Source organism: Buteo buteo, chromosome Z, assembly GCF_964188355.1.
Source record: "Buteo buteo chromosome Z, bButBut1.hap1.1, whole genome shotgun sequence".
Taxonomy (NCBI): domain Eukaryota; kingdom Metazoa; phylum Chordata; class Aves; order Accipitriformes; family Accipitridae; genus Buteo; species Buteo buteo.
The window spans coordinates 86,609,528-86,636,515 of NC_134204.1; the positions used below are offsets into that span (position 1 = coordinate 86,609,528).

Consider the following 26,988-nt stretch of genomic DNA (forward strand, 5'->3'; position numbering starts at 1 on the left):
AAATATTAAATATCAGCTGAAAGTTTAGTTCTGTGGATTGCTCAAAAATTAACTCTTACTAACTCTTAATCCTCCAATTAGGAAAAAAAAAAATAAGACTAAGTTTTGATGAACAGTAAAAGTCAAACCAAATGTGAGGGCAAAGACTGAAGACAAATGGCCATCCTGATGAAATTATGAATATAACTTCACACTTCAGAACAACCCAAGACTATCATTGCACATAAAACTCACCAGCAATGACAATAGTTTTGAGAGTTCATACACACCTGCATCTATAAACTGCTGCAAAAATAAAGTTAACATTCAAGTGTAATAAGAGCTCTGTTATATAATATTGAATGAATGGACCACTTACTCCCTTAAAACTTACAAATAAAACAATTTTGTACAGATGGCTTTTTTTTTTTTTTTTTTTTTTTTTTGCTATAGGACCAAATAGGATTGGTAAAATACAAAAATACTGAAGGTAATTCAACTGCTGGAAAGCATATCTGATTTGTCGTGTCACACAATTTTATAAAAGCTATTCAGTTGGAAGGCAATAAATGAGCATTCAAGTGATTTACACACTTTTGGATCATAATTTTTTACACAATGTTTTATTTTTAAAAATATATATATGCTGTATACTATTATGTTTATTCTCTGTGGTATAATAAAATCATAAATCTATCTGATGAAAAATGGATTGTATTCCAATTGTATCACTGTAGCGCATAGAGCTGCTCTTATCATACCACTTACAAAGATCAATGGTAACTTGAAAATGATTTCATTCCATGCTACCTCTAATATATTAGCAATAAAAGGACTCTTTTTAATTTAAAAGTCACATCAGCCGCTGTCCATCTTCTTTTAAACTCCTCTCCATTTCTGAAACTGACATATTACCGGAGCAAAATATCACCTGGTAACTACAGGGCTACTTTCTAATTTTCCTTGTGAAAATTAGTCTAAAAACTAGCTTAAGTGTCAATTCAGCAGAAATATAAAGCTGTTCCTGACATGTGTTGCTGTGTACCACACCCTAATCCAATTTCCTGCTCTCCTTGGATAAAGTTCCATTTGGATCTTACAAAACTTACAGTGAAGGGCTCTTCTAATTTGTAGGACTATGTACCTAAAACAGGGACAATCAGCCTTCTTAAAAATGTACGAATAGTTCCACTGTGATGATGTTAACATAAACCATAACATAAAATGTTAACTGACAAAAAGTACCACTAAAAGGAATGAACAGCTGGCCTGCTCTCTCACAGCCAAAAGTTTTCTCAACCAGCAGCATACATTTTACACACATTAAAAACAAAAATAGTAGTAAAGCATGCATTCCGAAGACTCATCTTGATAATAATCTTTCTAACTCTCAGGCTGGCTCTGCATGATGATGACAAAATCACTTTTATTTGGTACTTGAAGAGGTGACAACACATCTGCCAAAACCACTGATACTGTTCTTTCCCAGATATACAAGACCATAGCAACTCAAAACTTAAGTACCTATAATTGTGTTATGACATCAACTAAACTCTAAATAAGTATTTACATTTCACTGTTGTCAACAGCTGGCAAGTTGTAATATGAAATTGTACTATGCAATGGTCCACAACAGCATATTTCCCAGATCTCCGAGATCTTCACTATCATTGCTACCCTGGGATTATTACTATCACAACTACATTTGTAAATACTAAGTTTTTAACTTAAAATGTTCAAAATGTGAGATAAGAAAAATATAAATAAAAAGCCTGAAAAGTCTCTCAGCCTGGCATAAGCAATATAAGAATAATTCAGAGATGACTTAAAACAGTCTTCAGTGAGATACAGCAATGGTTTACTTCCATTCTTCAGGAAGCTGTTTGGGAGCAGAGACCTCTCACAAATCTGGGCTTCATTAAAATTACACAATCATAAAACAGATGTCATTAAGGGCATTCCTTGAAATTATACAACTCTATAATGTGCACTGTTACCCAAAGGCAAGCATTTTCAAAATTTAATAGGAAATTATGCTATTTGTTATGTCTCTGAATGTACACTTATTTTTTTAAAGGGGCAATTAGTTTATTGGCTTAAGCGCATCTTTCACAGGTCTAAGTATTTTAAAGGTACTAAAGAGTTTAGCCACAAAACACTGCCACCACTTTTCAAATAAGGCACAAAACCTTGAGCTGATTTTTTTGCAGTCATGCAAAAAATCCACATCAACAAAGAACTATTCCAGTACTCCACTGTTTCTATAGCACTGATTTTTGGAAACCAGTATGTTACAAAGAAGTGGACAATGACATATATTACAAAACAAATTTTGGTTAGAAAATCTTCTATTGCAGCATAACACTTTCAACTGAAATAGGTAAAATAATGGCTTGTGTAAGAAAGATTATATATATTAACTTACTTGCTTTTTATACTTCCATTGAAAATGCTTAAAGAACATACTGAGTTCAAATTTTGCTTTTTTCTAAAATTCTGTAGCTCTTTTAGTGAATAAAAATTCTATCTCATAGCTGTAGGAAATACAACTGTCACGGGAATACACATTTTCTTCCTCCACTATCACACCTACTGCAATAATTCCTAAGATTAAGATGATTCAACTGTTAAAAATATCATACAGAGAAAGACTATAGCACAAAAATTATATGGCATTAAAAATTTGTTCAATGCTCCAGTGGTTAAGGTAAAATTACTACTGAAATAATTATCAGAATTTTAACCTACAACTAGAAAAGAAAAAAGGGAAAAGCCGTATTTCTTCCTAAATGTAATGACTTTCACTAATATTTTGGATACAAATAAACTACTCTTTACCTAGAAGAGTTCTTCTTTATTTTTTCATCAAGATCATGAAGGATCTGTTGAAACTCCAGTTCTCCAGGAAGGACATTTAACAAACAGTCTAAATTGGAAGAATCAAGAGAATATTCTCCTCCCCATTCCATTTTCAGAATCTGTAAAACAGATACAGAAAAGCGGTTAGATAATGAAAAAAATCAGACTAAAAGTATCAAAATATACAACAGTTTGTTCCTTGGAAATACTTAGATTAATAAGGGAAGCATTTATGTAGGAAATTATAAAATCAGTGTTGAATAGTAAACCTTCTGCATGCTTCTGAGTGCTACAGAGAGGGACACCTGTAAAATAAAAGCAGAGATAAATTTCATAATATCTTGCATTTTTTGCTTTAAAAAATCAGTTCTTTTACCTTAATCAAAGTAGTAGCTTTCTTTTTTTTTTTTTTTTTAAGATTTAGAAAGAAATTTCTCACTATTATAACTGGAAAATATAAAGACATTAGCAAGTAAATTTATTTTCTGTGTGCTTATAATTTCTGTCCAAGGAGTAACAGCTTTCTGGAAATTAAGCATATCATTGCAAACAACTAGAACATAAAAATCCAGACCAAAACACTATAATGTACCAGAAAACAAATGTCATCCTGCTTTGTACACATACTCAATAAATACTTTGCCAAAACACAGGTCAAATCCACTGGCCTACTCAAACTAAGACACTAAATCCCAGGAGTCTTCATATCAGAAGTAAAGCTTAGCAGAACTACTTTTTCCTGTTTTCTCTTTCTTCTGTATTCTCTTTTTTGAGAAATAATGAAGTTGATTTTACAACCAGTGGTAACTTACTACTGAAGTTAAAGGAAAAATTACATAAAAAGCAGAAACTTCTTAATAACCAGTATATTTCATGTATACTATTTAGTATTTAATAATACTATTCATATTGCAGTAGTAACATGAGGAACAAACATAACTATTCAGATGCACACAATGTTTGAGCAAGAAAATATAATGAATTAATAAATACACTATTTTTCTTACAAGCAATATTCTTTTATGAAGCAATTACAGTGTTGGTTGGAAATTTACCTAGAGGCACTACTAGAAAAATAGATTGAGAATATTTCTAAGTGAATGGTCTACAAGACACATGCTCCAAAAGAACATCACATTAAGATTTAAGGTCAAGATGATAGTTTCTGGTCAAATATGAGTGTAGATCTACAAGGAGCAGAACTGCGCATTCCTTCAGCAGAAATGACGCTTCTGATTCTGGTATTGCTCTTTCAAAGCAAAGTTAGAACAAACGTGAAGGTCCTTTAAAGTCTACTGTCTCGCACATCTGAATTAACAGCACAATACTACAAAGTATTTCAAGGATATATAATTTTTTTAAATTCTCAGAAGCTACAGAATACCCCTTTGCAAATAACAATTCAAAGGCTTTCAACATTTTGGAATGTAGCTGAAACTCAGTCACCCTTCTGGTTAAAAAGTTTGGATGTAAACCAAATACACATCGAGGGAAGATTAGTCTTTGAATATAAGACTCCAAGTATCTTAACAGATGTTACTGCAATTAAAGACACTGTAATTAAAAGTACAAGTTAAAAAGCACTCTCCCAAATGCTGAAATACTTGTCAGTTGCTCTGGCAAAAACATACTAGGCCAACTTTGGAAGGTTCTGCAACCAATGGAAAACCATTAAACAGCACTTTACAAAATTGAGATAAAAGGAATACTGAAAATACAGTTGTTCACTCATGTATGATACTACATATATTCAGACATGGTCACAGAAATCTATTCCTTTTTCTCTTCAGAAATATCTCAGGGTTTATACAGAATGTGATGCTAACTCTATTCAATACCTTTAACTCAAACCCATCTTTTATTCAACAATGCTTGCAGAACAGTCAATGATTGGTGTAAAATGTACTGTATAATAGATACATGTAACGCAAAAATAACAACAGCTTGGAATGATTCAGTTTTCATATAATAGGTGCACAATCAAAATTTTATATTTATATTTATTCCTAACTCATTTCCTTACAGGATAGCCAAAAGAAGCTTGTGTTCCTCGGAAAAATATCAGTATAGTTTACAGACCACTTACTGTTTGAAAAATTCATCATATGAAAAAAAATCACCTTGTAAACATGACAGCCTAGTTTTCATGTATGCATTCCTGTAAGACTTCTATGTCATACTTCTTCGGTTCACTTGTCAAAACAAGGTAATTATTCCTTTCGGTCTCGGTTTAAGGGGGAAAAAGCAATATTTGATTATTTAGTTTTCAGATGTTGTTTTAGATGGTCAATAGTAACTTCTTCTTAGGAAAATCTAAGGATTTCTCTAATACAAGACTGTCATATGAAGAAGCAAAATACAAAAATGTTTTGGAAGGAAAAAATAAGTACATAAAGATATAAATTAATACAAATCAAGCAGAAATTCTACTGTTACTTAGCATAACCAGTGTTAGGGCCCTGGACTAATAGGCTTTAACAGCCTGATGACCTGGACCCTCAGTGGAACTAGACTATCACCCCAGTGCCTGCCCCACTTGCCTCCCTTGGGGGCAGCAGGATGGGCATCAGCTGGCAGGGTCCCTCCCCTGCCATTTGGGTTATCCCCTTTCTTCCCCAGCCCCCAAAAAGCAGCCAGCCATTGCTGCTCCCTGATAGCCTGTTTGACGGAGCCCTCCTCTGATGGTAAAAATCAATTTTTGTTAATAAATAAATAAATTTCTTAAAATGTTTATTATTTGTAATAATATGGGGGAATAACTCTTGTATTGAAACTCCAAATTCTTTCAAAGTATTTTAGACAGTAATAACCCATTTCTTCTGCAAAGGAGATTCATTTAACACTTGTTATTATGCTGCAAGTATCATTCCATCATATTTCTATTTATTATTACAGTGAAATATTGTATGTTTTGATACAAATGGTCTTTGAGAACCTGCTTCAGATGCAACTCTGTGTGTCCCTATCTGCAATAAGTATAGTTCTTTTCAAACATATTAGAGGACCATTCATCATCATAAAAATGATGTAGCTGTCAATCTTTTTGGTAGCTACTCAAGAAACTTAACCTATGTACAGTGTAGGTTAAAAGAAATATTTTTCAGGTCTCTTAATTTAACTGATGGCATCAACGCAATTTAACTTCACTGTAGCAATTCCCCACTTCTAACAAGCCTAACACTATGAACCAATTTTTATTGAAAACAATTAGGCCTATTCAAAAAAACATTATGGAACACTCGATATAACAGATACTTCTTGCTTTTTCAATTCATTTAGTGTTTACCACCAAAGAGCACTTTTTCTTTTTTTTATTAGTTTTTTCTTTTTCAGTGTCTATCAAAAGGAAGCAATCTTCTCGTAAAAGTACTACATAAAATGACACTTAGTTCAAATTGGATATTTCTTCATTCTGATAATTCAGTAAACATCACTGTAAAAACCTTCCATTACAAACATACATGGAAGATTCCATGGGATTTCTAAGATTAATTTGTAATGTTTATATTTACTATAATAAGCATTTATTCTCAGACATACAGTTTGGAAAAGTTGTGTGGACCTAAAACTTGAATAGATTTTTGTATGAGCACTTTTGTTGAATTTATGCATGTACAATATACCTCTATGTATGTATAAATCACAATATTTAATTACAGATTCATAGTCTAACATACTGTAGATATGCAGCTAACAGACATCTCCCACTTCTTCACACAAACACTATTCTTTTAAAATAAAAATTATGAGTCCTTCCTTACACTGGGTAAAAAAATACTAGGTCATGTTTATAGCATACAAATCCGTTCCAGCATTTTTAGAAACTTTGTAAAGGTTGACAGACTTACTATGTATTGGTAAATGCTCAGTACTGTTACTCCTTTATCACCCTATAGCACTTCAGCCAGTTAAGATTCTTGTTTTGACTTCAGTGGGTTTCAGTTATCACAGGACACCATGGAAAATGTCAGGCAAATTTTGTATCATAGTTACACAGAACACCTTGGGGGGCAAAAAAAATCTAAATACAGTTTTAAACTTCAGTTCGCCTGGAGTTTCCTCTGAATCAATTGCCTAAGTCTAACGGAAAATCAGTTAGGCTGTTAGGCCTTTTGAAAAAATTTTAGTACATACATGTTCAAGAAAATCATAGCAGAACTAAAGCAGTAAGTATAAAGTTAGACATGGTTTCTCATAATGATTGATCGCACTTTGTTAAACTTCCAACTAAACTTTAAACTTTCATGGGTTTTCAAATGCCCTGTATATATTTATGCAAACTCTAAGTAAACTAAGGAACCTTAGGCAGTATACCATTTCATACAACGCAGATCCAAAGAGATCTGTCTCTGAGCACTATAGCACCTACTTGACCAAATTACACAGTAGGTTTTCAGAAAAAAGACAAACCAAACCATTAAGGTTTCAATAAACTCCAGAAGTAGGCTTTTATACACACGCTACCATGCATGAAATAATCTAAAGAAGTTATCTAAAGCTAAACAGAATCTACTACTTAAGCAGTGGCAGGTATTTAATCGAACCAAAAATTTATGGGGTGTCACATTAAGTAAACAATGTATACTTAGGTAGAAGGTCTTACTTCCCAGTATCTCTAACCTGTTAAGGCCAGAATGTGAGGCAACATATAACACATTTATTCCAGATAATTAAATGAACGCCAAATAATTTTAACATAAATGGTTTGACAAAGAGAATTAAATACCAAGTTTATGTCTAATGGCCGAAGAATAAAATAATAAAAACCTCTTCAATTTCATTATGATAATTTAGCTTCCTGATTTATTACAGAAAAATGTTTTGGTTGTATCCTCACTTCTGTTATTCACCACAACCAGCATACTTGTGTAAACAAACTTCTTTAGTGGATAAAAAAACAGCAGGGTGATATTGTTTTGTTCAAATCACTCATTTCTAAACCAAGATTTGTATAAACTGAATCTCATTATTTTAAAACTCCACAATTCAGCCTTTTAAAAGTCATTCAAGAGTTAAAGAACTCATGACCTGTCACTAATTTCATTCAGTTAATGCCAGTGTACTATTTTAGTTCTTGTATAATGAGACACTTATTTCCAAATACTTCAAATATTACCTTTAGTATATTTCAAGATAACTTTTAAATAACTGTTTATATTTTCAATTTAAACAGTAACTTGTACATATAAAATATTTAGAAACTATTACCTAATACATTTATTCATTTAGCAGCATTTTTTCCACATATAATATTGCACACTTCAGCACAAAATGTTTTGTCTAAGGGCAGTCCAAGCACCATGGCAATCAAATTTTCTGGACTGTTACTTTACAGCCAATCTAAATATTTGAAAACTTACTTTAACATTATATGAGTTTTACCCCTAGAGCTCTCATTCCACCCATATCCAGGACAATAAAAGAAAATTGTTATCATTAGCAGTACTTTAAAAAGAGGATGTCAATGTACTCGTGATTTGAAAACAGGGATATTTCAAACTGCAGCATTATATGTACAGAGAGCTAGCCAAATCATTGAAGCTTTTTTTCTGGTACTGCTTCTTATCTTACAGGAGGTATCTCTTTATTGCCCTAGCATCCTTGCAAAACTAAAAGGGGATGAGAGAATTGACAAGATTTTTCATCACTCAGCTTACACTTTCAAACCATAATCTTAACAATGATTTCCTTTATCTACCTTTAGTTGCACAACTGTTCCCAGCCGCTTTACAGCACAGAAGATGTCATCTGCAATCGCACAGCAGGCAGCAACAGTGATGGCAATGGCTTGAGATAATACTATTCAATGTGAAATTCCTACTGTTCTGGACTCCACATCGTCTGAATATTTAAAGTTTTTTCGCAAACCACATACAGCCTACACAAGAAATACATTTAAAAATTATGATATATTGAGCTCTACTCTGACACAGTAAAAGCTGCTTACCCAATTTTCTGTGGTAAAAATCCTTTCAAAATTGTAACACTGTTTAAAATAAAGACTGATAAAAGCAAAAGAAAAATTAAAAATTCTATCTATAAAAGAACATAACCTATTTTTGTTTCTGCTAATGGGCAGGTGTTGAAGATCTCTAGTTAAATTTTCCAATTTACCTTTCATATTCACCTATTTCCCACACTTTGCTGAAGCATACACAGCTTTTACAAAGAGAATACCATATTGTTCCACTAAAAAAACATTTAATGCATCTGAAAACTAGTCTTCATGAGGGTTGTATTTACAAAATATTTTGAATGCCACAAATAACTTTGAAACAAGTTTTATTAAAAACATCTTGTAATGTTCCCACTGCAGACTTACCACATTTGCTATTGTCATAAACTTGTATTTAAATGTTAATTTTATATTCATCAGTTATTATTCACCACACACATAACACATTTTCCTTTACATCTTTCAAAGAGAGATTCTAAGTATCTATAATTAAATTTGTAACTGTATTGAATACAGTTTTTCTCCCAAATTCTGCCATTATAAGAGAAAGCAAGTAAGAGAGTGGGAATAAGATACAACCCACAGTGGGACTGAAGAAACACAGTCCTCACTGTGGATGAAACAGAAATCTGTGCCTTCTATCTAAAGCTGTAATACAAGAATGCAGTGCTCTGATCAAAGGCAGCTATATCAGCCATTGAATCATCAATACTGTCTAAAGCCTTGAAAAAGGACTGTAAAAATGCACATTTCTGAAAAATAGCATATGCTATCATTTTTACTATCTGTGGGTTTTTCAAACTATGTTACTTAGTCCTGTTTTCTAGGCATAAGTACATGCAAGAATTTAAAACTAAGATCCATGAGTTCTCCCTACTGCCTCTCCCCCATTCTTTGAGTCACACAAAGTGAAATGTTGAGAATATAAACAAAGCAATCAGCACTGCTTTTTTAGATTTCCTGCTACTTGGGACTGGTAAGAGATGTTCAAAGACAAGGAGAGAATTCTCATTTACATAAACTTAATCAAACACTATTGGTCAAAGGCAATGACTTCAAAAGAGGAACATGCCATCTGGAGTTGCAAGGAAACTCCTGAGGAGTTATGTCAGAAGAAAGGAATAAAGCATAACATGATTTCATAAGCTTCAGAAGAGAAATAGCCATTTTCTGAGTAGCTCTTGAGTGAAACGGTCCTATATCATCTTTGTCTCTCAGCTAGTTACCCCGTAGCTGGAATCCCATAGTGTACAACATTGAAGATACAACATTTATAAACAATCCATTCTTAGACGAGAAGACCACAAACGTTAAGCAACCTACCTCTGAAAAGTCAGTGGCTTTCCCTACCTTCTTATTAGTCTTTACACTCACCAAAACCCTAAGTGTGACAACCATTGTTTGTATACCAATATGCCTCTTTTCTTTTTTTTTATCTTTTCTGGCTTTCTTTAGTAGAGATAAAAGAAGGATTCAAGATGTCTTTTCTCACAGAATTACTTTTTTGTGCCTGTAGTTCTATTATATTTAATAAGTTAAAAAAATGGATAAACCTGGGGCAATATTGTCCTCTTTACATATGGTTTGAGGCCTTACCAAAAAAAATGCAGTAATTGACTTTTCTGCCACTGCCACATACACAAAAACACAGCATAAAACCTTCTTCTGCCATTGTCCCTGATTAAGACTACATCAATCAATCTCATCATCAAATAGATACACTTTATGAGTGATGGATGTTTTAAAAATACTTTTAAATTACAAAAATAATTACCAAGCAGTAGACCAAAGTAATCACTAATGCATAGACAAGAGATTCTTAGGAGCTTAGCTAGAAATACCTACTGCATGTTTTCTTATCCCTTTTTTTTTAAACTAATGGTATTTGCCAAGAAAATATACAATAACTCAAATAATTTCAAAGTAGGATATAGCATTTAATTTATTTTCTACAGCTACAGCTGAGGAACATATGTATTGAGTGAATTTTGCATACAGGTATGAGAAAATGTCTGAGACCGATAATTACTTTCCCCAGAAAGACTGCATGGCATTGTGTTTTTTCCTGAAGGACAAGAATATAAGATATCTTCTACATGTGAGACTAATGGTGCACCTACTGCAGAATTGTCTTTCCAATTGTGGCAATAAGAAATGCTATTTAGGGATAACATGTGAGTTTTCTCATTTTCTGTCACTTACAAACTCAGAAAGAAGAGGCAATACTTCATAAACCCCCAAATCCCTCTCAGAACTATGCTCTCAAAAACACCCGCTACAGCCTTCCTATCTTGCTTGTCATTAATGTCTAAAACTGCACAGATTTATAAGGACTGTGCTGAAGGAACTAATCTTTTAACACACTGGTAAAGAACCTAACATACACCATTTTCAACTAAAAACCTTACAAATACATACTAGCTACTTCTATACTAGACCATAAAAGCCTTCTCTCTTCTTGTTTATTGGAAAAATCCTCCATCCTGGCACAATACTCTTTGAGGACAATGATATTTAAAGGAAAGAAATTTCAAGACCTTTGAGGTCTTATAGTTCAGTAGATCAGATACAGAGTTGTTAGAATTTTAACAGGAAATAGCCTTCCAATGAAACTATTATATTTAAAAAGAATTACAAAAGAAGTCTGTGACCACAGCTTTTAAAAGGTAGGCTGCATTTCAGACCCTTCACTCCTGCACATTCTATTTTCTTCCATTACTTCTCAATTTAAAGCTAAGAGTTTGAAAAATGTCAATTTTATAAAAATGAAATACAGAAACTCTCCATAGAGATGTGTCTTAAGTGGGTCCAAGTTTATAGTTACAGTCTTAAAGGCTTGTTTAGTAGTATGTATGTCACGGATTTTTTTTCCCCAAAAACTATTCTTAAAGCTTCTTACTAAATTCTGTACAGGGTCATATGAAACATTTTACTGACAAGTGTAAATGTCCATTAAATTTCCTTTTCTTTTTTTTTTTTTAAAATCTTTCATTTCTTAAATCAAAAGTTTAAATTACTTTTTGCTGGCATAACTCAACTTGTAACGTTTCATGCCATACTGCCTAATGCTCACTACATCATTAAGACACGACAGGGTAATGCAGTCACATATTGCTTCTTACTCACCTATGATTTTCAACTTCAAAAGCACTGTTAAGCCTCTGTTTCTCTCTCCTTGAAAAAAAAAACTGGAAGTAAAGTAATGGCACTCTACTTCCTTTTACCAGGTACAGTGGAGTATATATACTGGACTACACATGATCTAGAACATGTTAGGTATTTTCAAGCTTGCAAGACAAGGTCTTGTTTGCATAAAAAGCATCTGCTTGCTTCCTCTACATACAGGAGGATGCAATGGAAACATCAAGCTTCTTAGTCTCCCACCCAAACCTTCAAAGCAGCCAACAGACGAAATCAGACTTATCTTAAGGATGTAATTTCCATCTTTGAATTCGTAAGAAACCTTCACTGCTCTTATTCAAAGTATACCAGCAAATTCATGATGAAGCCCAGAAGAGACAAAGTATTTTGGCTGAGAATATTTGGTTACGTACAAACTGTAAGAGGAGAGCAAAGCAAGACTAAATGATCTTAAAGACATCTGTATCACTCCTTTCAGAAAAATGGCTTTTCACCATAGCATAAGTGACAACAGTGACATACCACCTATAATAACATCTTCATCGTCAGTATCTATAGCCTTTTGTTCTTTAAAGCACAAATATGTGGAATGTAGGTTAAAAAAAAGTTATTTCCCGCTTTTTTATACAAAACCTTTTTCTATTTAATACATTAATTGCCTTCTTACCTTCTATTCCTCTACTTCAACTTTTTTGTGTTCCTGCTCTTCAGTCTACTTTCCAAAGAAAATGGGGCTTGTGCAACCATTGTCTGTGTACGTGTCTTTGTCCACACTGTCCCAGGTGCACCCTCTTCCCAATTTCAGCCAAGTTTTGCAAAGGGATAGAAGACTCAGAGATAATTAAGTTATAGTAGGTTTCAGAAAAGAGTTGCACAAATGGAAAACAAAATCCCTGTAACTGACTTTGCTGAACTTACCCAGAATTTGTATTCCAATATAAGAGACAAAGCCTTAAAACATTAGGTATTCCTAATTAAAGGTGCAGTCACAGTGTGGTGTTGGAAAACAGGGAAAGTGATGACCCTAGATCCTTAAATGTCAAGGACAGGATGAGGTTGGTACTTTGCAAAGATGTATGACAATCACCAGTTGTCCTGGAGGGGTCATGATAAGACACACAGCTCTATCCTGATTTCAGCATTCAGTGATTAACAGCTAGTACCTTTTGTGTAGATAATCCTTATTCTGATTTATGGTATCTGGAGGTCTTGGGAAGCAGGGAAATGAAGTAAGTCTCCAGAGAGTTTTTGCAAAAAGAAACTGAATGAAAGTGGGAGTGAGAAATGAGGACAATGTGATTGATGGTAAGGGCATCTGCTAGCTTAGGACTGCCGAGACATCTAGGTAAGGCACTTGGAAAACACCTTACCAAAAGTGAGGACACATATCTAAAAGGCTCCCTATTGTCTAACAGCAGGAAAATGAATGGACTGTCCTTGGACAACTGACTTGCATAGTGGCAGATGAGTCATACCTGAAATGTTTCAAATAGGAAATACCTCTGAGAAGCAGAAGCAGGAAAGGCAATCTGATGGAGACTTTGAGACACTGGCAGCATTTATACAAAACAAGTATGTTCAAAGTGGTTTTAAGTACTGATGACTAAACCCTGCCACATCCAGGAGTGTCTGCTTGACTCTTGTCCTCCTTGTACCAATGAAAACAATGAGAGACTATCTGTTGTCCTTCAGCTTAGTCAGATGCATGAGTATCCTGAGCTGCAGGTTTTGTGTTAACAAACTGTACTCAAAATGCAACATGAATGACCAGTGGAGTTGGGGAGACCTCAGCAGACTCAAGACAGTGCTTTGAAACAATCATGAAAGGTATTTCCTGACATGAAACCTCTTGGAAAATGTCAGCTAGTGCACTCAGAATGGTCTGCTAACAGAAAGGATGTGAACCTTGCCAGAGCAAGGTCCCAAGGCAGCACTTCAGGGCACAGGTTATGATTAAATCCGGAGGTTTGGTTTCATCAGGCAGTTTTGAAACCTCATGCAGAATGAGAACCTAAGTGAATGGCACACAATATACTAGTTGGAAAGATGCTTCTCCATTGAATCTCAGAACCACATCACCTTCTATGTCTGTGTTTCTGCGTAAGTTCTCAAACCATTTATTTGCATATTGCTGCCTCATGTTGCATAAGAAGTTGTTCAGAAACACAGGTGCAGAGGAAGGAAAAAAACAACAAAAAAATCAAGAAAACGCTACAAAGATATGTGTGGATTCTCTTGAAATTAATGAGAAAGTTAAGTACCAAAACTGCAGAAGACATGAGATTTCCCTGACTATGGGAACAGCACCATTGTTTTACATAACCGAGAAGAACGGAAGCAATGCCAGGTGCACAGTGACCTAAACATTAATTCTCAAAGTATGAGAAATCAGAGAGCATAAATGCAAGGCATATTGCATTTCACTACACTGTTTGCAAAATACTGCCCTCCAAGTCTTTCCCACAAGAATTCCACCTCTTCCATCTGACAATCAAAAAAGAAATCTGGGTTGCTTAATAACAACTGTTGACTCAAGGACTTCTACCTTATTCATCACTGAAGTTGGAAGGTATGTGATAAATAATACAAAAAAATAAAAAAGAATGATCTGGTTAAGGCCTACGTATTCTTCCTTATAGAAATTCTTCTGCAAAGTTGGATAAATTACCAAAATCAAAATGTCATTCTGTGACAAAGGTTGTTACTCATTTTCTAGGTGCTTAAAATGAAATATAACCATGTTACATTTCTAAAAATTGCCAGATGACTTGCTAATACTTGGCATACAAATAAGACCTTAAAAAGAATATAGAAGAGATTTTTAGATTGTACTATTTCTTAGTTTAATTAATGGACAGTTTTTAATTACCAAAACAGAACAATATTTGTTTCATTTTTGCTTGGAAAGATGGTTATTAAAGACATTGTTTACATCTTAACTTAGATGTACTTTTCAAAATAAGTTTTCCAAGATCTTTGTAATTAAGCAGTATGCAAGGTGGGAAAGGGAGGAAAAGGGAAAGGGAGTTGTATATAATTCTGATTTGTTTCTGTTGCTTTCATTTTTTTCCCCTTTTTAGTTAAAGGAATTCTTAAAGCCTACTTAAAAATCATACTAAAAAGGTTGTGTTTCGTCACCTTCAATTATATTGAATGCATTATTGATTATATTGTGAATGTTTTATGTTATACTTTGCACATCAAATTATTTTAAATATTCAACTTTTTGTTCTCTTAAGAAATAATATTTGACTACCAATTTTTCAATTTTCACTATTTTTCAAAAAAGATAAAAGAGAGGCACTAAGAGTAGTTGTTTAGATAAGGCAATTTTTCTTTAAAACTCCCATATTACATAAGAAATAGTGCACTTCTATAAATAAAATTTAAGGCAGTAATCATACATATTTTGCAAGTAAACATATTATGATTTTTTTTTTTAAATTATAAATAAAATGTCATTGCTTTCTCTCTTCATAACCAAATGTTGCCACACTGAGAGAAACATCCAATTACACCAGTTGTTGGCATTCCCCAGGGTTATGGAGTCTTTTAAATTATACCATGTTTTTCACTGGCTGTGTTCCTCACATCCAGCTGCAACTCTATTGAATACAGCAGGCTAAACGGGCAAGCAAAGCCTCAAAAGCCCAGTTTTCCTGCCTAGCATTTTATTCTCACCTACCAAAACCCACTATTGCCCAGACTTATGTGTTAGCCATAGATAAGCAGGACAACAGGCTATGGTTGCCACGGCATAAAACATAGAAAGTATGGGTGTTACAGATAGCTCATCATGAGAAATCAAGGTCAGATGTTTCTGTGCTGGACTTCTGAATACTGAGAGTCCATTCAGACATTGGGGACAATATTTATCAAGGAAGATGTAAGAAGAAAGAAAAATAGGATAAACTGCAATTTTACAGAACTGTTACATAGTTTTTAGAAAGATGATTACATAAAGCAAACTTATTACTAGTTCACAAATACAGACTTTCTTAAACTTACACACACTTTCTTACACATACACTTTCTTAAACTGTATAAATTAAATATCTGAAGAAATAAATTTTTGCAGCACTGATTGTTTTTTAGGTTATTTTATAAAGATATCTGTGCTATGTTCATGTTCCAGTCAGATCATTTCAAATATCTGACTAGAAGAAAATAGACGAGGGGGACTTCTTAAGAAACCTATGAATTCCATTCAAGCTACTACTGTAGTTTTGTATAGACTTCATTTTCTAGTAAAAAAATGCAAAAAATTGTGTTAAATATTTCCAAACCTAAGTGAGCAAATGTCCTGTTTCTTATTTTGAGATATATTTATGAAAAGTCTATTTCTGTTTGAGAACTTATATACAGTACAAGTTAAGTCTCCTGGCTTTGCTGAAGTAGCACAACAAAGGCAGAAAGAGTACAACTATTCTGAATCTCTTAGCTTGCCATATGTTGGGGAAAAAATAGACAGTAACTATCAAAGAAGAGGAGGCTAAAAAAGATACATAAATGGTTCTGAAAGGGTATTTATTAGCTCTCAAAACATCCAGCTAGTATTTGGATAAGGAATTGGCTGGATGGTCACGCTCAAAGAGTTGTGGTCAACAGCTCAATGTCCGAGTGGAGAGCAGTGATGAGTGACGTTCCTCAGGAGTCTGTATTGGGACCAGAGCAGTTTAACATCTCTGTTGGTGACATTGACAGTGGGATTGAGTGCACCCTCACCAAGTTTGCCGATGACACCAAGCTGTGTGGTGCAGCTGACATGCTGGAGAGAAGGGATGTCATCCAAAGGGACCTTGACAGGCTTGAGAGGTGGGCCCATGCAAACCTCATGAAGTTCAACAAGGCCAAGTACAAGGTCCTGCTCACAGGTTGGGGCAATCCCAAGCACAATTACAGGCTGGGCAATGAGTGGATTGAGAGCAGCCCTGAGCAGAAGGACTTGGGGGTGTTGGTTGATGAGAAGCTCAACATGAGCTGGCAATGTGTGTTTGCAGCCCAGAAAGCCAATCGTATCAGGGGCTGCATCAAAAGCAGCGTGACCAGCAGGTCGAAGGAGGTGATTCTGCCCCTCTACTCTGGTCTTGTGAGACCCCCCCTGGAGTACTGCATCCAGCTCTGGGGGCCCCAACATAAGAAAGACACAGACCTGCTCAAGAGAGTCCAAAGGAGGGCCATAAAGATGATGTGGGGCTGGAGCACCTCTCCTACGAAGACAGGCTGAGAGAGTTGGGGTTGTTCAGCCTGGAGAAGAGAAGGCTCCGGGGAGACCCTACAGGAGCCTTCCAGTACCTAAAGGGGGTCTACAGGAAAGATGGGGAGGGAGTCTTTAACAGGGATTGTGGTGATAGAACAAACGGTAACTGTTTTAAACTGAAAGAGGGTAAATTTAGATTAGATATTAGAAAGAAATTCTTTACATTGAGGGTGGTGAAGCACTGGAACAGGTTGCCCAGAGAAGTTGTGGCTGCTCCATCCCTGGCAGTGTTCAAGGCCAGGCTGGATGGGGCTTTGAGCAACCTGGTCTAGTGGAAGGTGTCCCTGCCCATGGCAGGGGGGTTGGAACTAGATGGTCTTTAAGGTCCCTTCCAACCCAAACCATTCTATGATTCTATGCTTTCTATCTTGGAATAGCTTCTCTATGACTGAAACTCAAGAATTTTCATAGACAATTGTATACCTTTGTACTCCATCAAACAAAACTGGAATCACTGTTTAAAGGAGGAAGACAGTGCGATTCCACACGTTACTTATGTTGGCTTCCTAGATCACAGAGCAGTTTGTGGCCCATAGCTTTTCAATCTACAGGCCTATTTCAGCTTCAGAAAGCAGTGTAGTAAGTCACTTTCTAAAACTGAATACCCTCAAGGACATGAAAAAAGCTGAAAAAGTTTAGCTAAAGATATACAGGAGTAGGAAGGACAGCTCTTGACAAACTTTACTAATATTTACTTTACTTATGTGGAAACTCAAGCTCCTTGTTCATTTAAACTTAACCTTCCAGCCCCAAATATTAATTCAACACAGATTACAGTATTTTTTTTGTGTTAGGCTTACATTTTATTAAAGTTCAGCTTTTAACTGTAATCAAGATAAAATATAAGATTTGATAAACAGAAAGTATTTGTAGATAAAACTATTCAGCTCTTTTCCAAAATACGCCATGAAAAATGGTAAGAACCTGTACAATTGGTGTAAACAAGGAAAAAAAGAAAACTGAGGCCTTGTATGGATTATAGTCCAAAGGACTTCCTCCTTTGAAGTTCAGTCCATTTACTGACAATAAAGTCTACCCTCATTTGAAGCAATTCTATTTCTTAATACCACATACTCATTGTCATCTTTCTTACAAATTCTACTGTCGATTTTCACTCAGTTTTTAGACATTTATTTCTCAGATGTAACTTAAATCACATGTAGTTTCAGGCTGCTACTCTTGATCACACTTGCATAGTAATGGAGACCAGAATAGGTGCGAGAAAATAACAGTCATTCTCTCTTGGCTAACTGGTCAAAAAGATGTAATTAGTGAATGTGGATGTTATTTATACTATTGCAGACAAACATAATTTGGCAAGTCAACCCACGAATCCCTTCTTTCACGTACTAATTTTCAGAGCTACTCAGTGTTTCAGAAAATCTCAGTTCAAAACTATTAAGAGGCCTCAGCATTTTCTCAAAACCCTTGTGACAGACATACGAGTCCCTCCTAGATAAATAAGAAGCAGATCCTCTATGGTATAAAAATAATTATGATGGTACAGTTAACATTTAGTAGAGAAAAACACAAAATGCTGATGTTTGTCACATACATTTTACTCAACTTCATTTAAGTGAAATTTCATTTATGTGGCTTCTGAAATGTGGAAATTTACTTCGCTTTGACAGCTTACTAAGGTGTTTTAAAAATACTGAAAATGCTTATTTAGTATAATGCCCTTGCTTTAAAAAAATTTTTCTGCTTACATTACTTTTCTATTTCAACAAGCTTTTAACGGCTGGTATCACAAACAGGCAGGAGATTAACATGTTACTTTATAAAAATATAGCATTAGTTTCCAGCTCCAGTGGTTCTGGAAACAACAGCCACTACATACGATCAAAACAAATCAGTGCTTTACATAAAAAGCTGACAGAAACGTAAAGGGGAGATTATCCCTTAGAAATCAACAAGAAGTGTTTAATCCCTGCATGCACCAGATTCTGCTGACCGTGGCCTCTGTAGAGGCCCACCAGAAGCCTTTGGTGACCCTTTACCTCCATTTCTTAGGAGATGACTTTAGGAAAAGATTCCAGGCCCCTTTCCTTCGACTTGGTTGGATAAACCTTTGAGGGAGGAGGGAGTGGAAAGTGAACTTCTGCTAATCACAAATACTGGCACTACATTATGATTGTTCCTTTAAAAAAAAAAATAAAATAAAGACACACCTTTGCCACAACTGAAAGCCCTGCACTAAAAATGAATTATACAAGGAAAGGTGTCTCAGCTGATAACTGAACTACACATTTCAGTGGGAACTGAAATATTAAATTACATCTTCATAGACTAACCTATGCCAAAATGTAAACACATGTATTACACTTGCAGTAAAAATACTACATTGTATAAATTGTGAAATGCATTTGTGCTGTTTATATCAAGAATAAAACAGTACACCATTATGCACTAACATGAACAAGCAATGAGGAATCTGAAATTAACTCTGGAACTACACAAAACAATTCATACTCACTTTTGCCAGGAGCATCTCCTCTGATCTACTGTGTTCTGAATCTCTGAACAAATAACTTACCTTTTGTACTTGAAAACACTGTAAATACTGAAATGCTAGGTTTTGAGTTCATTATTTGTCCTTGTGTTTTGGGTTTATGTGGTGGGGTCTTGCTAGCATGAGAAGCTGCTAGAAGCTTCCCCGGCTCCAAGCCGGACCCGCCTCTGGCCCAGCCCGAGCCCATCAGTGATGGTGGTAGTGCCTCTGGGAGAACACATTTCAGAAGGGGAACCTGCAGCAGGGGAGGAGATGGGAATGTGAGAGAAACCCCTCTGCAGACAGTGAGGTCAGTGAAGGAGTAAAGGGAGGAGGAGCGGAGGAGGAGGGGATGCCCCTGCAGCACGTGGTGAGTCGGCAGGCTGTCCCCCCCAGCCCGTGGAGGGGAGTGGGGGAGCAGATGCCCACCTGCAGCCCATGGAGGACCCCACGCCGGAGCAGGGGGATACCGCCCAAGATGGGTGGGACTCCATGGGGAAGCCCGTGCTGGAGCAGGCTGTGCCTGAAGGACTGCAGCCCGTGGAAAGGACCCACATTGGAGAAGTTCATGGAGGACTGTGTCCCGTGGGAGGGACCCCACACTGGAGCAGGGGAAGAGTGAGGAGTCCTCCCCCTGAGGAGGAAGGAGCGGCAGAGACCCCTAACGTGTGGCAAGCTGACCCCAACCCCCATTCCCCTCCACTGCGGGGGCGGGGAGGAGGTGGAGAAAATCAGGAGTGGGGTTGAGCCAGGAAGGATAGAGGGGTGGGGGAAGGTTTTTTTAAGATTTGGTTTTATTTCTCGTTATCCTACTCTGATCTGATTGGTAGTAAATGTCCAGGTTTTGGCTGGGATAGAGTTAATTTTCTTCCTAGTAGCTGGTATAGCACTATGTCTTGGATTCAGTATGAGAACAATGTTGATAACACACTGATGGTTTTTGAGTTGCTAAGTAGTGTTTGGACTAAGTCAAGGATTTTTCAGCTTCTGATGACCAACCAGAAAGAAGCTGGAGGGGCACAAGAAGTTGGGAGGGGAAACAGCCAGGACAGCTGACCCAAACTGGCCAAAGGGATATTCCATACCATGTGACATCATGCCCAGTATGTAAACTGGGGGGATTTGGCCTGGGGGGGGGGGGGGGAGGGAGGTGGCATAGATTGCTGCTTGGGAACTAACTGGGCATCAGTTGGCAAGTGGCGAGCAATTGCATTATGCATCACATAATACGGTTTTGTATATTCCAATTCTTTTATTATTATTGTTATAATTTTATTATTATCATTATTAGTTTCTTCCTTTCTGTTCTATTAAACTGGTCTTATCTCAACCCAAGAGTTTTGCCTTTTTCATTCTGATTCTTTCCCCCATCCCACTGAGTGGGGGGGAATTGAATGAGTGGCTGGTGCTTGCTGGCTGGGGTGAAACCATGACAGTAAATTAAATTTGGTTTTTTTCCCCAAGTTGAGTTTGGTTTTTGCCTGTGACCATAACTGGTGAGTGATCCCTCCCTGTCCTTGTCTCAACCCACAAGCTTTTTGTTACATTTTCTCCTTCTCATCCCATCATGGCGGGGGAGTGAGTGAGTAGCTTTGTGGTGCTTTCTTGCTGGCTGGTCTTAAACCATGGCACCTTGCTCTTCAAACTAAACCCACTGACAGGCATTAGAAAACATAGCCTGATTCAACTAACCTCCCCTTTAATGAATGCTAGACACCAGGAGACAGAGATGGATTTCAACAGAATCAGGATATTTTCCAAATTGTGAGCATTTGGCTAAGTAACATGGTAAAATCTGCATATTCAGGAAGCACAGCTCTCCCCCAAGTCTAACTGACCTAGAGTAAGTCCACAGAAACTGTAGACTGAATTTTAAATGTTATTCTAATGAAGTATTCTACACTTTGTGGTGTTTTTTTTTCCTGCACTTCGAAGTACTTGTGTACACAAAGCATTTAAAGAATACCACCACTGAATGATGAGATGGAGATACAGAAATAAATATGAAGATATGTAGTTGACATTTGTCACTGTTTGTCCCCAAATGAAATTCATTTATTAGCGGGAAAAAAGGAAAATCCTTCCAATTTCTTTCAAAGTGACAGTCTTTCACTTGTACACTTTATACTATGATTAATAGTTAACAATAGGCTACATAATACACAGCTATAACACAATGCTGTTTACAATTAATTACGTCCTATCAGTAGCTGAAGGAGGTAAAGAGTATCTGTAACTCTAAGAACCAATAGATGCTTGGCCTGGAATTGGCAGACAGCTAACTTGCTTTTCCCTCTCTCTGTGTAACCCCACTTGTCTCTAACTTCTTTGTTACTGCTTTTTGTCAGGTGGTGAACTGCTGTAGCTAAACTGCGCTCTGTCAACTCCCATTTGGTATTAACATCAGACTGCCATCTTCCAGCTGTTATTGACTGCTAAACCCATGCTTCTAGGCTCAGCGAACCCACCTCCACCATTTTAAGTACGACGTAATTAATATTTCCTTGCACTGAAAGGAAACACAAGGTCACTAAAACAGCCTAACTGCTGACAGTGCGTAAGCATCCTATAGCATTGTAACACTACTAACAGCATAACCTATGAAATGTATAAGCATTTTGTAACTCAGCTAAACAGAAGCACACAACTGCAAAGGAGCAAACAGAAACTTATGGTATGGTTGCACAAATGGAGCTCAAGAAAACATGTGCAAACAGGACAATGTGCAAGGTTTGAGAAAAGTATACAAACATAGCGGGAAATATGTCTGTTGGAAACAGAAGAATCCTGCAGAATAAACAGAAAAGATGCCTTGCAAAAGCAAGTCCTGATTCTAAAAAACAAAATAAATTGTTGAGAGCAAATGAGATCGATCCTCTCTATCTCTTTGAGGAGCAGCATAAGAAGCATAAAATACAATGGAAAAAATTTGGGGCCAAGTTGTTCATTGGGTTCACGCTTTTCCTCATTAAGAGCTTGAGGCTGGCTGCTTCAGTAATGAAGACTATCAAGGACCCAACCCATCAACAGTAGCTATGCTGCATCAGCTTTGTGGTACCGTACACTCACAGTTTAGGATAAGCTTGTTAAGGACTGTTTTAGTCTTGTGTGATAATGACTGATAACAACTAAGAACTATGTGTATTGTTTATTAATGTCAAACTAGTAAAGTATTGCTTTGAAGTGTGAAACTGGGCTGATTTATCTGTCTTATATACACTACCAACACAGCAATCTTCTAACTCCCTAAATGATAAATACACACACACTTACATTCAGTTCCAAGTGTCACGCTGTTGTGAGTAGAGTTCCATTCCTAATTCCACTACATATTACTAACTCCACTACAGAGCAGAAGTTGGGTAAATCACCTACTCCTATTCTTTAAATTTGATTAAAACAGGAACACTATTTCCTTCCTCCCCTTTCCTTTGCCCTATTAATATTGTAAGCTCTTCTGATTAAGGACTGTCTTTTACTATGCCTAGCATCAACCACAGCTGAGGCAGGACCTCAGGTTGATAGGCACTACTTCTATCAAAACAGAAAACTGTAATGCTAATCTAACTTTTTGAAAGTACAAGTACACATACACGCTTCTGCAACTACAGAAATAAGCGTTTCATTTCTTGCACAGGAGTAGCTCACTGCTGTGTCTTATACCTCCCTCTAAGACTGTCCTGTAGATGCATTTTCAATCCTCTCTTAATTCAGCATCTATTTCAGGGTGGTTGTCTGTGTTTCACATTCCCCCCTCCAGCCCACATCAGGGTCTGGCACCCTCCTCTCACATCATGAGTTTTGTGTGCTCTGTTATCAGAGCGCCTCCTGTACCAGTGTCCCCACCATGTTTTCAATGCCACTCTCTTCTCTAATAACAGTCCTTATTTTGCAAGTCTCTGAACAATTCTGTGTAACCTCTTTTCCCTCAGTCATTCTGCTCCCTTACCCCTTTTGTTCTGGGAGATGAATCACTCTGGATGCTAATATGCTTCACTCTACTGTGAAGATAGGTGAAGATGAGAGACGGGACTTGCTACACTGGCATGGCTTAACTGTTCAAATGTTGCATGACGTTGTTTGAAAGATATGAAGTTATGGCTATGCTAAATAACAGCAAAGGCTTTCATGTGTCACCTCTTTTCCTTTCAGTTCTCTGATTTCCTATAAAATTGTAAGAGGCTACACTGAAAATTGTCCCAAAATAGAATTTTTTGCAAAGTTCTCATACTGGAAAACAGAAAAGGAAACCACATAGAAATGAGAGCAACCTTCAAACTTAACTAATCAGATGTCTTCTGCACTAACTTGCCTATTCAAAAATTGAAAGTTTACCTATACAACCAAGAGATAAAAGAAAGGATTAAGATTAAATAATACATTGTATACTCACTAGACACCAAAAGATGCATACAGTGTGCAGCTAATGTATCTTCAGCAATTAAAAATTCAGCTATATGAATATTGCAATAATTTAAGTTTTTAAATTATTTACCTCAAAGTGGCAGAAAAGATCACTATTTAAAAATAACATGCAAGATGCAAGTCATGAAAAATTGATGTGAAACAGCAATCTTTAAGACTTGAGCTCACTTTATGCAAAACTATTAATGCTAAAAAATCCTACCAAAATTCAAGTCATTGTAAAAAGAAATTTTATGACTTGTTCCATCAATTCTTAACCCTCAGTTTTATTCCCTCTGAAGTATACTAGCAAGCTGTATGAACTCAAAAAAAGTATAAAGAGTTGTTGCTTAAATCAAATCACAAAGGAGAAAATTAAATTTTCTGAACCACTCTTTTTCCTCCCATTTGCCCCTCTAGTCTTTTGTTTTCTGCTACACTCCCCCTTTCAAATTTCCCAATGAAAATAAATGCTGGATGGCTTTGTGTTAAGTCAGAAAAATAATCTATAACTGCATTTTACTGTATTTGCTGCTTAACATATCCCAACAGTGAACCTAACATTTAGAATCTATCATATCAACATAGTCATCATGATCCAAGCTGCAAATAATAGAGAGTGTCACTGTCAATTTTGCTTTCTCACACTTCCTTCCCTTCACTTCATCTGATTTTAATAATCCCTGTCAAACCACAAACAGTCCAAATTACCTTCTTGACACAGAAGCTTTCAAGGAAGAGACAGAATCTCAACTTTCATTTAGCGACTACAAAAGCAAGCTGTCCGACTGGACAAATATTATTTCCACTCTTGACAATCTCTACAGTAAAGCATGCTTTTTAATTTTCACTGAAGCTGCCAAGGGTTCGAGATAAGCTTCTTGTTTAGTGTAGACTGACTCACAGGATTAGCAAACCAACAACTGTAATTGTGTTTAAAGAAGCCAGCACTTTCAAGTCAAAGAAAAAATTGCTTGCAAAAGGTGACAATTGCATGTCATAAGCTAACTGAATTAAGAAAAAGATTATACAAATAATTTCAATTTAGTAGATCTTATAGGATCTGTTTCAAGATCGTTTTACATTTCTAAGATTGACCAAATGGTTGCTGCTAAGATGTAATATAAATCAGAATTTCAAAGAGGACAACTTTATATTCAACTACATCAGCAACAGTCTAAGGAAGGTTAGCATTTGACAACAGGAAATGTTCAAGGCAAATAAGCTTCCGCAAAAGGATGGATCTGTAATCATTTTCCCCTCTGTTGGCTTGTCTTCAAAGTAAGCTTGATAACATAACTCGCTGCTTCACATATATCAGTTTAAAAGTAATTGATTTCTCTGATGAGGCACAGTATTGTATAATTAGCATTCTATTTGAAGTTTATGTGGATTAATCAAAGCATAATACATTTTTATAGAAAATATTTTCTTCACATAGACACAGCCGTCTCTCTAATCATCTGGAAGTCTATTGCTTTTTAGTATTTTGACTTATTTAAAGTTGTAATCAGGTTTTGAAGTGTTACTAGCTATGAAAAAAGAAAACAGAATAACCAAGATGCTTCCCATCAGAAGCCTCACGTGAAGTGTTTGCTTAAGTACCTCAGACTGCCTGTCCCACGCACAGGCCTAATTTAAGACTAATCAAAGCTGTTTTAAGAGATTCTTTGGTAACTAGTCAGAATACACCAAAACAATAAAAGCCTTTCTTTGAGGAATCCATAAAATCACTATGAAATGCAGAGGTATATGCCAAGGTGGTGTTTAGAGTTCCACAACAAGAGAATTATGCTTTCTACTAATACAGCAACATTTTAATGTTCTTTTAACAGTTTGGGCTGGCAACTGGCTCTCCATGATCTCCCACCTTCATGGCCAGACATCCTCCTGCTTGCCTTTTTATTTTGTTGTCCTTGTTAGCAATGAGTAAGAGTTTTAACAGCTTACTGTATTTTTCTCCTTCAGCACTGCTAGCCAAAGCATAATTTTGATACTCAGCAGTACATTGATTCTACCACAGCTCTGCATCAGATTAGACCTGCATGTTCTTTTATTCTAAAAAAAGGATCAGATCAAAAGATCACCTAAAGGAGAAAAAAAATTATATGAGAAACACACAGACAAAAGGTATTCTCAGCTTTAATTAAAAGGACATTGATTTAAGTCTCTTTAAGTGAAGTGCTTAGTCTTGACTATGTCTTGACTTCTAGTTAACTATCAGTTTGAATCCAGTGCAGAACTCATAACTGATACCAGCTAGCTTTATGCATTAAAGAAGCACAGATTATGTATCATTTAGGGTTTAAGCACTACCAAACACAATGGAAGTAGGAGATAGGAAAGGCATCTCTAGAACAGTATATTAAAGTACAAATGCACTGACTGATATGAAAGTATGTATACACCACATGTACTTAATGGTAATCAAATTAATTGTACAAAACTAAACCTTGTGTCTAACTGGTTTGCAGTTCTGTAACTACCAGGAAAGCTAGATTTTTAAATTATTCTTTTTTTTTTAAAGACAGGAATGTCTTACTAATTCATAAGCCATATACAAATGATTTTTTCAACTAGTTGCTCAGAGGTAGTCTTTATCTTCCCAGAGCATCCTCTGTACTTCAATTCAGTTTTGTCTCACTTTGTTACATCTTTATTTCGTGGCAAGAAGTGCCATCACAACTATGATGCTACAAAAGCAAAAAAAAAATGCATAAGCAAGTGGCACTTTTAAAGAATATCTATCCACAATATCTTTCCATTGCTGCTGAAAAAGCAAGAAAGGAAAATAAAGCAATAGTTATAGTGAAAAGAACTTCCTTCTTCTTAACGATCTCTTAAACTATTCTCTCGCGCTCCAGCCTGAAGCTCCTCATCATAGGGCAAGCAAGAGTC

At 36.0% G+C, this 26,988-nt stretch overlaps 1 protein-coding gene across 5 annotated transcripts in view; it reads right to left on the reverse strand.

Moving 5' to 3' along the window:
- Window positions 1-26,988, reverse strand: part of KIAA0825 (KIAA0825 ortholog) — a 256,206-nt gene that overhangs the window by 214,310 nt on the left and 14,908 nt on the right. For all 5 annotated transcript variants that reach the window (XR_012649091.1, XM_075021307.1, XM_075021305.1 and 2 more), the window contains one exon: window positions 2,818-2,957. Coding sequence is in view for 4 of the 5 variants with exons in the window: in XM_075021307.1 (XP_074877408.1) it covers window positions 2,818-2,948 (131 nt within the window). In the remaining variant the exon portion in view is untranslated. The remainder of the gene's footprint in view (window positions 1-2,817; window positions 2,958-26,988) is intronic.